General features: G+C 39.7%; 1 protein-coding gene across 1 annotated transcript; it reads right to left on the reverse strand.

Moving 5' to 3' along the window:
- Positions 1–12,695: 12,695 nt before the first annotated feature.
- Positions 12,696–14,057, reverse strand: LOC131237253 (MYB31 transcription factor31-like). The gene is made up of 2 exons (XM_058234944.1): positions 13,689–14,057; positions 12,696–13,356 (listed from the first exon to the last, which is right to left on the reverse strand). The coding sequence occupies exons 1-2, from the start codon at positions 13,949–13,951 to the stop codon at positions 12,921–12,923; spliced, it is 699 nt and encodes a 232-aa protein (XP_058090927.1). The 5' UTR covers positions 13,952–14,057; the 3' UTR covers positions 12,696–12,920.
- Between the last annotated feature and the right edge of the window lie 552 nt (positions 14,058–14,609).

Below are 14,609 nucleotides of genomic sequence, written 5' to 3' on the forward strand. Positions count from 1 at the left end.
CAATTTTGATGCATTACATATGTATGAACTATGTTATATAACTATGTGTCCTATGTGTTTGTTGAAATGTTTGAATGAACGTGTAAACATGATTTGTGCTTGTTATGATTACTAAGCTAGGATTCATGATTGTTATTTACATGATGACATCCTTGCAGATAGAATTGCGAAAATACTTGTTGTAACTACCCTAGTCTATGTATTTTCTTATGTGTACCCTAATTGTTTGATAAATTGTCTAAATGAGAAAATGTTGATGATTTGTACTTATTACAAGTATTAAGATAGTACTTTGCATTACCTTGTACATATGTATAATTTATTTCATGTAATCATACCTGCCTCTACACAATTTATGAATAAAATGCAAGTGTTTGTTAACATGTTCAAGGTTTTTGATAAAATGCTCAAATGAAGTATTTACATGGATTATTTGTGAAATGTTGAAATGATTATCACATGTATGTATTTGCTACATCTGAGTAAAATTGGGGCTACAACGTGGTCCAAGCAATCGGTGAGAGTCCTTGTTCAGGTGGCCAAATTAGTCGTATAACATCGAAAAAATTTGACGAATCTGGGTCACATGACGATTATCGACAGTGGTTAGGCCACAAGGGGTGCTTATGCACTCCATGTCGATTACATTAGCGTGTGCCCGTACCAATCGAACTTCCCTAATAAACCGATCGGCCTATTGTATGTTCACCATGTATGGACGCCACTGCTTGAATCTATGATACCCTCACCAATGTATAAGCCCATTTTAACCATGGTACCACGATTTACTAAGACTCATGAACTGGGCCTGGTGGTATGGGACACCGTAGTCGAGCTGTCGGCCTACGCTAAGGTGACGAGCCTCCCCGTAGTGACCAGTGAGCAACTCAAACTCGTGAACTAAATACGGTGGTATGGGACACTGTATTCGAGCTATTGGCCTGCACTAAGATGATGAGCCTCCCCGTAGTGACCTCGAGTATAAACTCTCGAACTTACCTATCCAGTGCTTTTCATTAGAAGCGATGTCCTACAACAACTTGCCTATCCTTTATGATTAACTAGGTTTGACGACCCTAAATGGATCTTTCGGTTGGGTAAATGATATAAAGGGAGGCACCTTAGCTTCCCGAATTTGCTGTATGAATAAGCCTAATTAAGTACCCGGCTGACACGATCATGCACCGCATTGCATGTGCTTTGGCGAGGAAGTACACTTTAGGGAGTTTGTTATGCATGAATGGTTGATGTAGTCACTTGAGGGAGTGTTGTGAGAGGGCATGCATCATTACTACATACCATCCCTACATTAATAAGAGTAGTTAGGGAATGATTGTTGTACTGCTTGATTGAATTGATAACATATTAACCTTTGCCTTATAGTATCACTGAGTTGATCACCTACTCCCACTCTGGGACAGTGTTTTAAAACTCCAACCAGACTCTATTATAGACGCAGGTGATGAGGACGTATATGCAGTGAAGTTGGACTTCGTAGACGAGGAGGAAGAGTTCTCCTATGTTCAGCTCTCTGGTAGGTCTATGTAGACCTCATGCTACTTCGATGAGATTACAGGGATACACGGATTAGCTGGATACTCCACATTTTGACATTTTGTTTAGTATGAACCAATACATGTACAAATTTCAGCCCGATTATATGATCATACTCCAGAGGTTGTTGAACCCTTGCTTGTTCAGATATATGTGTTTCAGTCTTCCGCTTGATAAATTTAATTACATCTGGAGTATGATATGTTGTTTTAGTATAATCCTACTTATGTTTAATGCACTAATATGGACAATATTTAAACATCATTATCTAAGTCGCATAAGTGATGTGATGCGTTGGATCTCGGGAGTTAAGCTTCGCTTGACCCTCGAAATTCGGGGCATTACAATATATGATGATGATGTTGCCTTTGTGAATTGGGTAAACTTGTGGTTATACTTCTTACGAGATAAATATAAGTTAGAAAAAAAAAATTCTCCCTGTAGGATCCTAGGATTGGAATCTGGCGTATAGGCGCTAGGAGCCAAGAATGAGGTACTACAGAGGCTGTCGGCACCAGATTCGACGATCAGAATTTTGTGAGCTTGGTTTCGGAGTCTGGGGCATGACATTCCTCCATCTCACCGTTCTTTATCTCTTTCTCTCTCTCTCTATTTTCTTTTGATGAAGATGATGATATATATGTGTGTGGCCCGCCCGATGTGATCAAATCTAGACTGTCTAGGTTTTCTGAACGTCCAGCAATGGAGCCCACTTGTTGCCGATTTCTGGGCCCTGGATGAGGTAAAAACACAAATATTAGTTTGATCCTAAACTATGGTGGGCCACTCATGTGGGACCCACCTTATAATGTTTCATCTAGGCCGTCTAGTTCTTGGACGTGGGCCTATTGTGATGTATATATTGCCCACACTGTCCAAGCATTCTAGACGGTGGAGTCCACTTGTATGTGTGTCTGTCCACAGCTATGGAGCCCACAGGAGCTATGTGGTGTACTTGCACCGTCTAAACCGTGGACGGTGGGTCCCACATGACGCATGTACTGTATCAAGCCGTCTAGGCCGTGGGGCTAAGCCACATGATGTATGAAGTTCATCCAGGCCGTCCCAGGCCTCGACGTTGCTACTCGTTCAAATAATAATAATAATAATAATAATAATAATAATAATAATAATAAATAATATAATACATGTATATAAATGATATATATATATATGTATGTATATGTGGCGGGCCCCACGTGGGACCCACCTGTCTGGATAAGGATTGGCTGGTGTACGCTAACACCAGCTATTTATCTATTGTATTATAGCCAGCAAGTTCTGTGGACCCCACCGTGATGTAAGGGTCTTATCCATGCCGTCCAGCATCCTGGACGGGTGGGACCCACCCCGTATGTATTGTATCCTCACCGTCCAATCTCTGGACGATGATTGGCTACATCACCTCACAGCAGCTATATAGCTGGTACATTGACGTCAGCAAGTGGGTTGATCATGAGGCCTGTGTTATATCCTCACTGTCCATCTGGACATGAGGCAGATCCAAAAATCTGATGGACCATGTGTGTGGGACCCACCGTGATATATGTATTTTGTATTCCCCCACGCCATCCACCTGTTTTGCATCCACAGCGTCCATCCAATTGGCGAGCTTGTCTTAAGGCCTGAGACTAAAAATGAGGCAAATCTATCAGGTGGACCACACTACAGAAAATCGTGGAGAGTTGAATGCCTACCATTGAAATCCTTTAGGGTTCACAGAAGTTCTGGATCAATATGATATTTGTTTTTCCTCTTGATTCAGGTCTTTGTGACCATATGAATAGATTGGATGGAAAATAAATGGTATGGTGGGCCCTGGTAATTTTAAGGGTGGAAATCATTATCTCCAATGTTATTTGTGGTATGGTCCAAATGATGTTCCAATGTGATTCATTTTTTTGGGTAAATGCTCTAAAATAATCTCTAAAATAGATGAATGGTGTAGATGGTGCGGCCCATTAATGCAGCCCACTTGATGTAAATGAGGCCCATTAGTGCAGCCCATGTGATGTGGCCCACTTGATGTATATGAGGCCCATTGGTGTGACCCATTGATGCGGCCCACTTAATGTATATGAGCCTCATTAGTGTGGCCCATGTCATGTGGCCGACTTAATGTATATGAGGCTCATTGGTGTGGCCCATGTGATGTGGCCCACTTAATGTATTTGAGGCCCATGGGTTGAGGCCCAATGTGATGTATATAAGGACCATGAGTGAGGCCCAATGAGACATATGTGAGGCCTTTGTGTGGGGCCGAATGTGATGTATAGGAGGTCCATTACAATGTGTGATTCCACCATGATTTATGTAATGATGTTTATGGTGGGCCATGCCTTTGGAGTAATGATGGTTTGACGTCCTCATTGTAAGAACAATGATGGTTAAATGTCCACATTATAACTCTCCCTAGGACCCATTGCTAGGCCCATACTTGTGTGTAGGCCATCTAGGCCCATCTTCATTATGAAGATAGTTCATCTCCATATAACATACTTAGTATAACTCCATGATTCATGCCCATACGCATCATAATATGAGGAGTGACTGATTATAACATATGCCATTGGGCAGATTATTTATAGGACTCACTGATAGGAGTTGCCCACATGAGCGCGCGGTAAGCATAGGATTGCTATATGACTAGACAGTGTGATTCATGCATCTCGCATTTGTGTGACATGATCACTATACGCTCTATCAATATCAGGGTCGTGGCCTCCACAAGCACATCGTAGATGACCGGATTGGATACCGAAAATATTGGCTCTAGCACTGTGGGCACATAAGATGTCCTTGGGTGAAAGTCTCAGAACCTTTTTGGTACCAGGAGATGCTCCAACGTCTATACCGAGTAGAAACATGAGCGCACGAGTGCCGAGTACTAGCAGGCCGCGTCTCCCACTTGTCGTGGTCAATTGGAAGGGGGTGTGGCTTTATCCGCCCGAGTGAGGGGTTTATAAGCTAGGCTGAGTTTGACCAACTCGCAAATGGGTCCGCTATCGACGAGCCGGGTAGGTATTGACAGACTACTGTCAGGTGGATAGTGTGTCTCTTCCACTCGCTAGGCTGTGCAGCTAAGGAGGCGACAGTCAGTGTGGAGTGTACTAGACCCCAGTGATATCCTAGAGGGGAACCACACTGATATATGTACTTGATGAGGACTGACATGCTTGTGTTGCATCTCGCATATGACATTTGGCTACGTAGGCCTCGCGTCACATGGCCTTAGCATTCATGTTTTGCATTGCACATAGCCTTGGTACGACTGATAGTATCCATGGACTTACCAGTATGTTTCCACATTACGCTAATATTGCACTTGTCTTGCAGACACACTTACAGTACCCTCTAAGCTTCTCATAAACTTATACACAACTGTTACGTACATGTGACATTGGATCGCAGTAGCACTAAGGTAGGAGCGTGTAGTTGAGCTTTTGGAGTTCTGATTCTATATTTGTATTTCCCTTTCCACATTGTACTAAAAGTTTTTGATATAGTGGATATGTGGTGATGTTGTTTTGTGACTTGGTTATGCTTGTGGTTATGCTCCATTACAAAAAAATTAAAAAAATTAAAAAAAAAACTTATTGAAAATCCTCCTTGTAGGATGCCAGGATCAGAATCTGGCATATCAATGTCGGGAGCCGAGAAGGGGGCACTACGAAGGCTGTCGGCGTTGGATTCGACGATTAGGAATTATGTGAGCCCGATTTTCGAGTTTGGGCCTTGACATCACCATTAACATTGTTGAAATTGTGTGGGTTCTACTGTCATGTGTATATGACATCCAATCCACTCATTCAACACCCCACATTAGAGTGAATGGATTTTCCTAAAATTCACCAACTATCTACAAATCCAATCAAACCAATCTATTAATTTACTTTATTTCAACTTATTCTAAAAGTATTGGTAATTTTTAGCTATAATTTTTATTATAATCCAAATTTACGCTCATACGCTAGATTTATCCTTTATCCAATATTACATAGTATTTTTACGAGACTCATTCTTATAGTCGTTCTTAGTGATCGATTGTGATTTTTTATTTATTTATTTATTTTAATTGTATTGGTATTCTGAAAAGTCATCCTTTATGAAAGGCACAGAGCAACCTATCTTTGGAAGAAAAACTTCACCCTCCAATTATCACTTGATTATTACAAAATTTTACAAGTAATTAAATAAGCAACCGATCTTCATAGAATCATGTCATATATGTTTATATTGAACATATCTATTTATTTCAGTGGGTGGAGTTTAAACTAATTAGTTTTGGTTCAAGCATTTTTATCAATTCTGGCATGCCTGCACATGTTACACATGGAGGGAAACAAACCGAGCACCAACATAGACATGAATCTCATGCACATTCTTTCCACGTGATGGTTGGTAAGTTGTAGGCACTCCCATGACACCACATGGTCGCATGACATGTTTCGAAAACCCAAAATGCTTGTGGGACTCTCCCACGGACATTAATGGGGCTTTATTTGCACCGACATGGACAGAGCAACTTCATGCGGATGAGATCCACCCTGTCCCTTAGGTGCACCACCCCCAAAAATCATGCTTATCCAACAGTCAGGTTAACTACCTCATACGGAAAAAAAAAAAAATGAGATAGGAAGTCCCACCATTAACATTGTTGAAATTGCGTGCGGTCTACTGGTTTGTTTATATGACATCTAATTCACTCATTCAACACATCACATTTGGATGAATGGATTTCCTAAAAAATCATGAAATTTCAAGACTTCCATGGACCACAACATGTGGATTTAAAGTTGTACGCATATGATTTTACACTGCTCCCGGCTGTGTAATCAGGCTTCCACATGCCAACCTAGATGAGGCATTCTTTGAAAACTGTGTTCATTAGTGGGTTACTAATGGTTGGTGCTCTGTGGGCCCCACCATGATGTTTGTATTTCATACAAGCTGTCCATCCATTTTTCCAATTCATTTTATGTTATGAGCCTAAAACTGCTATATCCAAATCTCAAGTCCGACCACGTCACAGGAAACAGTGTTGTTAAAACGCCAACCATTCAAAATTTCTTGGGTGCCACAAAAGTTTTGGATCAACGTAATATTTGTTTTTGTTTTTTTTTCCTTCATCCAGGTCTGTATGACCTAAACAACAGGTTGGATGCCAAATAAACATCACAGTGGACTCTATGAAGTTTCTAATGATGGACATTCAATCATATATGTTTCCTGTGTTGTGGTCTACCTGATATTTGGATCTACCTCTGTTTTAGTCTCATACTATAAAATGAACTGAAAAAATAGATGGACGGCATGGATGAAATACAAACATAATGGTGGGGCTCACACAGCACCTACCATTAGTGGGAGTAAATTAAAAAGCCAATCCCCATAGGATAGTTTTTCAATGGAAGGGGTGTTAATCCTCAATGGAATAAAAATAAACCTAAGGAACAATTACCATCGAAAGTACATATACAAAGGGGTTTTCAGTCCTCCCATTTTTTAGGGTAAGCCATCATCCATAATAAACCAATCGCAACATGACCCAGGAACAATGCTTACACATGCAATGCAATGGGAATCATTTACAAGTGTCCTTAAACCATTATAAAGATTGGTTAGGGCCGATGGGCGCACCTGGCCTAGCTCAGCCTAGCCGCATCATCAAACCTAGCTAGGAAGAAGTTTAGAGATTTGGTGGTTCAGCCAATTGCCTATTTGAGGACTTAAATTAGACGGTGAGGAGAAGGAAATTGACACTGTTACAACTAAAAAGAATTAATTACTTATTGGATGGCTAAGATCTTCCAATAGAAAAAAAAAAAAAAAAAATTAATAATAAAAAATAAAAATAAATAGTTTCATAACATCCCACCTACATCTACGATAAGCTCAACTAAATATCCAAGCATCCCGTGAATACGCTTCCTCCGTCGAAATTGACGTATAAAAGCCGAGATGAATATAAAGAGTACAAAACATGGGATTCTTGAACTAGGCTTAATCACTTTGTGCAAGTGGCTCTCATATTTATTTCATTTTGACATCTTATCAGATGGGCTTATGGGTTGCTCAACCATTCGGAAAGTCTTGATCCTTTAATCCATGGTCCATGAAATAGATGGTTACGAAAAATACAACCAAGGTCCACATTCAGTTGAAAAATGTTTTTTTTTTTTTTTTTTTAAATTGTTTTTAATTTTTAATTTTTTGATTCATGAGATGCTCTAATCTTTTTTGGTGTTGTACAATCCACTCCCCACTGTAGTGGTCAGCAAACCAATGATCTCCATTACAGAACCATGGGCCACACTCGTGGAAACGGAGGGCTATCTAATACATAATAGACACTGAGGGCATGTGGACCCCACAAATGCTAAGGATGGGATGTGGACGCCACACCCTATCACCATCGAGTTGTGGACAGGACAGTGTACGGTTACGTCGGTTATCGTTATCAGTGATAAGATTAGTGTTCTCGTACTATGGGCACTTGATATTTTCTCCCTCTCCCCGGTGAGGCGTGAAAACATTCACAGTGAAAGCTGGTTGTCTTATTCCATCAGCAGTTGCAAGTGCCTCTTTTTCTTTTTAACTTTTCAGAAGTTGTTGGGCCAATCATGGCCCACTTTGCATCACCATCCATTCGCTAATCTAAATGTGATCAGTTTCACACGACTTCCTCACTGCATCAATTGCATGAGATATACCAGCCGTGCATTGCAGCCTGTGGACCACACCATCTTACTAACCTGGCCCAAAAATCAGGCCTCTCCACTCAATATGTGGGCCACACATGTACGATAATTGTGGACCATTGGTGATTTATTTTTTTAATTTATATAAACGGTCCTTTAAAAATAAAATAAAAATCCCATGACCTTTCTGACAAATTAGCTGCCTTGATTTTTGGGGCAGGTCAAGTTGGAACGTCTGACATAACCACAAAGTCCCTGGGGATGCAGATTGCCTGCTACACCCTGTGGTGGGTAGTTGCCGAGCTCGTAAGCTAGCCAGTTCTTGCAAAATCTACTCTCCATCCATTTTGATAGATTCTGATAAGACATGGACTTAAAAATGAAGTAAATTCAAAAGTCAAGTGAGCCACACTATGGGAAACAGTTAGTATTAAACCTCTACCTAAATATTCATAAGATTATTAGTTTTAGATCAAACTAATATTTTTGTGTTTTTACCTGCTCATTTTAATAAAACGATATAATTCAAATCTTTTTAGTTTTTTTTTTTTAAAAAACACACGCACACACACCGCCACACACTCACACTGTAGCGGGATTTGACCACCTATGGGTGCTCGAACTCTTGACCATGTGTTGAAACTGCTAGTAGTCTACCACTGGAGCAAGAGCAAGGACCCCAATATAATTCAAATCTCAAGTAGGCTGTAACCCAACAAACCATAGAAACTTTCTTTGGGGTCGCAGAAGTTTTGGGTAAGGCTGATATCATCCATTCATTTAGGTGGGAATCACCTTATATAGACATCACCGGTGGGCCTCGGGAAGGTTTCCATCCCCACTATTTCTTTTGGTGTGACCCACTAGAAAAATTTTAAATAGCCCTCAAGCAGATGGCCGGATTGGACATAATGGGCCCCGCCCCATAGAGTAAATGTATGTAGGAAAAGGAGGGTACTTTTCCACAGATTGGGTGACTGGAAAATAGAGAAAAGTGAGAGTGGCAATTTGGTAAAAAGCAGGAAGAGAGGGGGACAGGTGAGGGGCCACGGCCAACGTCACGCATGTGGTGTTGGTAGAGGGAAGTTGAATTATTAATTGAAAATTGAATGAATAACTAAGCAATGAAGTTGGAGTAGGCACTCGCGGTGCTCTCCTACAACTAGTTGCACCATATTTTATTACATCCAACACCCTCCAAAAGTTTGGCCCACCATTTAAATCCATCTTCATCCAATCGATGTATTTGGAATGTCCTTTTATTTCATCATATGTGATGGTTGACCATTGGATGATCCAATCCGTCCATATTTTGAGCTTAGTGATGGGATGTGAGAGAAAATAAAACAAAGCAAGAAATGCAGAGGGAAATGGAAGCTTCTAATGTCTCTACCTAACATGTAGAAAAAGGAAAAGGTAGGTGAATGTTGAAAAGCGACCCTCTTTTGTATGTGGGTTTTTTGCTTTTCGGATTTTGTCCTCTGCAGCTACCCACCATTCTAACTTATCTCAGTGGACCGGAATCAGCTACCACACCCCCAATCTTTGGGGTCTACCACATTAATTATATTTATATATAAATCCACTCCGTTCATCAAGCCCGAAATCTTATTTCAACCATATATATATATATATGACATATCTCTGCCTGATAAATAAACTTTATAAGGGCCAATCAAATGAAACAATGTAAAATTGCTAGGAAAAACTCAAAATTCACCTAGTGTGGTCCACCTTATTTTTGCTCATCAAGTTAATCATTGTATCTTCACTTCATAGGCTGTAGATGCGGCTAAAAATAATATTTTTGCAAACTCCATGTGTATTTATATAAGTTAGCTTTGTTAGGCCTCCTGCATCTCCAGATCATAATCTACGTTATCCAAGCCGTACGCCAGGTGGGTCTTATCCTGAATATGTTGTGACCTTCCACTCGTAAGTTAGGAAACGGATGTGGGGACCACCCTAATATATTGATTTTATCCACGCCGTCCATCCATTTCTCCACATCATTCTAGGCCATGAGACAAACATTTTTACCTTCTTTCAATCGCTAATATCATACCTTTTTCTTCCTTATTTGTATTTTTAAAAAAAATAAAATTAAAAGCTAAGGTTGTGAGACAACCAAACGGTTATAAAAGGAAGAAGCTAATGTGTACAACCTTATCTTTATTACCTGTACATGTGCATGCAAGTGGGACACATCATGCGTTTTTCATTCAAAATAGTTGGAATAATATTTTCATAAAATGAATAATTAATAATTGTTAATAGATTAAGCGACACGTCATGAATTTAGACTATGTGTTGTGTTCTTAAATAACGGAGCTATCACGTGTATAAACTATAATGTATTATTGGAGTAGTATCTATAATAATAATAGACAATCATCCGTCATTCGATTCTTGAGAGGATCTTGATATATTGTATTATCATGTTGCTTTTAATTTCAGGGCTATCATGTGTATAGGATTGACTGTACATTAGGCTATCCTTTTCTCTTTTTATCATTTTTCTTAACTAATAGGGGTGTGTTTGGTTGCACTAAATGCCACAGATATCAGTCTTATTTAAGGAAAGATATTATGAAATTTGGTGCAACCAAACACACAATAAATGATGGAAAAATCAAACTCAAAAAATTAAAAGTAGAGCTGTGACCCATATGATCGGACGACTGGGGCACAAGGCTTTAGTTGGAACAGGATTGTGGGCTAATGAATCCAAGGGCTTAGATGATATCAAAGATGTAAGAATATGGGCTTGTATTATTTGTAGAGAAGAGTACAAAACAATGGGTTGTAGCAAGGTCTTATCATGTGATGGACACAATATGTTAAAAATAAAGCCATGTGGAGACGATTTAAACCTACGCTCAACAGACACTGCCAAGAAACAATACCTAATAATATATAAAAGAAGAAATTAATATATATATATATATATATATATATATATATATATATATATATATATATATATAAAACAAGAAGAAGAAGAAAGAAGTTTATTTATGATATGATAGCTTTATATTTAGTTGGCCATTCCTTGATTTATTGTTTGGTTGGTAGAAGATAGAGGAGAGTCCTCTGGATAACGTTTTACACATCTTTCTCTCTCCTCGTCATGTAGTACAAGCTTCTCAAGTTTTAGTAAGCCTACATTCACTTCTCCAGCTGGGTACAGGGAAATGCAAGCCATGCATCAGGTGGGCCCATGTCCAATAGAACAATGCTATTCAAATAATTAGGTGGGTCATATCTTTATTTTGAATGTGGACCCTTGAAAAGTTGTTCAAACCGTCGATTCTCTCATTTCTGGATGTGTCGTACATCTAAAGAGTTGACAGGACTAGATTTTGAGCCTTATTGCAGATATAGTGGGGCACACCTGAAGGGTGGATCGGATGTATATGAGGGGAGCGAGGATGGCACGTGTAATCGCGTGTATAGATGCGTGTGAGCTTAGTAAATCTACATGGTCCTGCACTTTATAAGACGAGATTGGTTACCTACCCACCTCCCTTGCGCTTCTCCACCTCTCATCGCTTATCCATGGCAGTGTTACAAATATCGCCGATATTTTGAAAATCTCATCATAACATCTCGAAAAACACATTGAACGATATTAACGCGATATTTTCAAATATTAGTGGATTTAAAATTATTGAGTTTTGTCATTTTGATCCACCATATGGACGTCCTTGATCAGAAATCGATCTTGTTTCCACGATGAGGTTGCTCCATCAATTCCATATATATATATATATATATATATATATATATATATATATATATTCTACGTATAATGCTTGATTCGAGGACCTCCACAGTCCCCTCAAGTTTGTAAGTTTTTAACAGTGGGCCATGTCTGAGCGACACATACCGTTGCGGTGATTATCTGATGGGTCTCCCCTTCCCCCCCCCCCCCCCCAAAAAAAATAAAATAAAATGCCGATATTGTAAGATCCAAGCCATTCGTCTTTGACCTTTCTTAAATTGAAAATGGACCGTAATTGTGTTTCTTTTCCTACCGTTTATTTGCAGGCCATCACTGAAACATGGGCCCCACCACACTACATCGAAACGGAATAAGCCCTTTGCACATGTTCGATTTTGCCATGGCTCCTAATTCCAATAGCGGAGGTCAATGATTCAGTGATCTAGACTGTTCATCTAATGAACCCCAAATCTCCACATTCCTAATACTAACTGTACAAAACTTGGCCGTTTCGTTTTTTTTGTGTGTTCTTAGTCGTCGATTCCTGGGCCACATGTCTAGGGTTTATAACATTCAAACCTGGGAAATTTTTGCAGCTTCTCCCATATGTGTCATGTCCCATTTGATCAATGATAATAATTATATATAAAAACAAATAAACCCAATTTTCAAGATCCAATATTCATCAAGGAAAACCCATTTTTACTTGCAATAAATGAGCAAACATTCCTTCATATTTTTCAATCAGAATCTACATAGATTTGAATTTTAAGAGAGAGAGAGGGGTATGTAATCTACTTGTATTATATGCCAGATAATTACATAAATAGAAGAAAGAGACAATAGAATGATTCACACGCACGTAATAATCTTTTCCTTCGTCTCTCTCTTTTCTAGTACACATTTCAATTTCAATTTCCAATTCCAATTTCAATCCAACCTCATTTCATTTCCAGGCTTCTATAATCTAACACTCCTGTCTTGAGTCCTAGGAACCCACCACAGCTACAATCCTTGCTCTTTTGCAAACCCAAACTACAAGCAAAGCAAAGGCTCTTCTCTCTCTTCAATGGCTCAGTTGGCTGCTCGTAAGAAGGTGGGCTGATGCACAACTCCAAGTTGAGGTCCGGGCACCGGTGCGACTGTTCTTGGCTATTCATCATCTTATCCTCCACCACTGCTGACCTCTCAAATGTGACCACTTTCTCTTCTTCTTTTCCGAAAGAGATTGTGATGTCTGAGATTGGCTCATGGATCGGTCGGTGGGTGGACGGATCAACTCCACGGCTCAACAACTTCCTCCTAATATGTGTATTCCAATAATTCTTAATTTCATTATCCGTCCTCCCTGGAAGCCTCCCTGCTATCAGTGACCACCTGTTCCAACGGATCATAGTCAATCTCCAGCTGGGACTTAATGGAAAATAGAAGAAGAAGCATACATATTTCAACTTGGGCCTTGATACAAGTGCCTAAGCTACTACTAGGGGTTTGAAATATTTCGAGTTGGGTCTTGATAAAAGATGCCCAATCTACTAAAAAAAACCACTTTATGGTTGGGTGGGGAAAGCGGATTAGAAATTGTACAATTAAAAATAACCATTTGTATCAGATCATAAACAGAACTGAAATAGTGGACGACTATAAATCTTACGCCAAATTATATGTGAAAAAAAAAAAAAAGGAATGTTGAAGAATCGACGACGTACTTATTTCCCAGAAGGCTATGTAACTTGATGATGAGCTCATCTTCCTCTTCGGTGAAATTGCCCCGCTTGAGATCAGGCCGGAGATAGTTTATCCAACGGAGGCGACAGCTCTTACCGCATCTTAACAAGCCGGCAGCCTTGGGAAGGGATCTCCAGCACCCTTCCCCATGCACTCGTATGTGGGCGATGAGCCGATCGTCTTCTTCCTTTGTCCATGCACCCTTGTTAGTATGAGCTTTCTCACAACAAGGAGATCTTCCCATCACTAGGGTTTTTTTTTTTTTTTTTCTCCTCCTATTTTCTTCTTCTCATTAAGCACCCTTTGGGAGGTTGGAGACGATGATTTATAGGCGTTTGACTGAAGAAGGGTCCATGGGCCCTTTTTTTGCTTCTAGACGCGAGTTGGTGGGAAAGGAAATAAAAAAAAGGCAAGCGGAGTGACTGGCTGGTGGCCTCTCTCTCATATTACATCATCATCCTATAATACAAAGTTCTTTTAAAAAAACAAAAAAGAGTGACTAGCATGTAACCCTCTTAGGCAGGTGAAAAAGGGTTGAAGGGGTATTATTAAGGTATAGAAAGATAAGGCGTGATTCCGGCCTCCTTATGCTCTCCTTTAAACCCCACTTGCATTGACCTTTTTTTATCTTTGAGTGTGTCACTAACATACGTGTGTGTTGTGTGTATGTGTTTATATTTATGGGATTAAGAGAAGGGACCCAAATGGGCTTTATATGATATAAAATAAGGATTAAATAATTTGATGCTCTTGCAGAGTGTGGTTGTTGATACACCGGCCTTGAGATATATGGGTAACTCAAAAGTAGATTGTCAGAATTTTAGGCATCAATTTTCTAAATGGCTGATTGGTAGACGTTTAATGGACGGATAAAAAGAAACATATTCAGTGGATTGAACTCA

The sequence above is a fragment of the Magnolia sinica genome, chromosome 2 (assembly GCF_029962835.1).
Source record: "Magnolia sinica isolate HGM2019 chromosome 2, MsV1, whole genome shotgun sequence".
Taxonomy (NCBI): domain Eukaryota; kingdom Viridiplantae; phylum Streptophyta; class Magnoliopsida; order Magnoliales; family Magnoliaceae; genus Magnolia; species Magnolia sinica.

What these genes read in the sequence shown, in the direction of transcription:
- LOC131237253 (XM_058234944.1), bottom strand. Translation starts at nt 13,951, where the DNA reads ATGGGAAGATCTCCTTGTTGTGAGAAAGCTCATACTAACAAGGGTGCA. An exon ending in CATAGCCTTCTGGGAAATAA is followed by an intron (nt 13,357 to 13,688) that starts GTACGTCGTCGA and finishes CCGTTGGAACAG; the next exon opens with GTGGTCACTGATAGCAGGGA.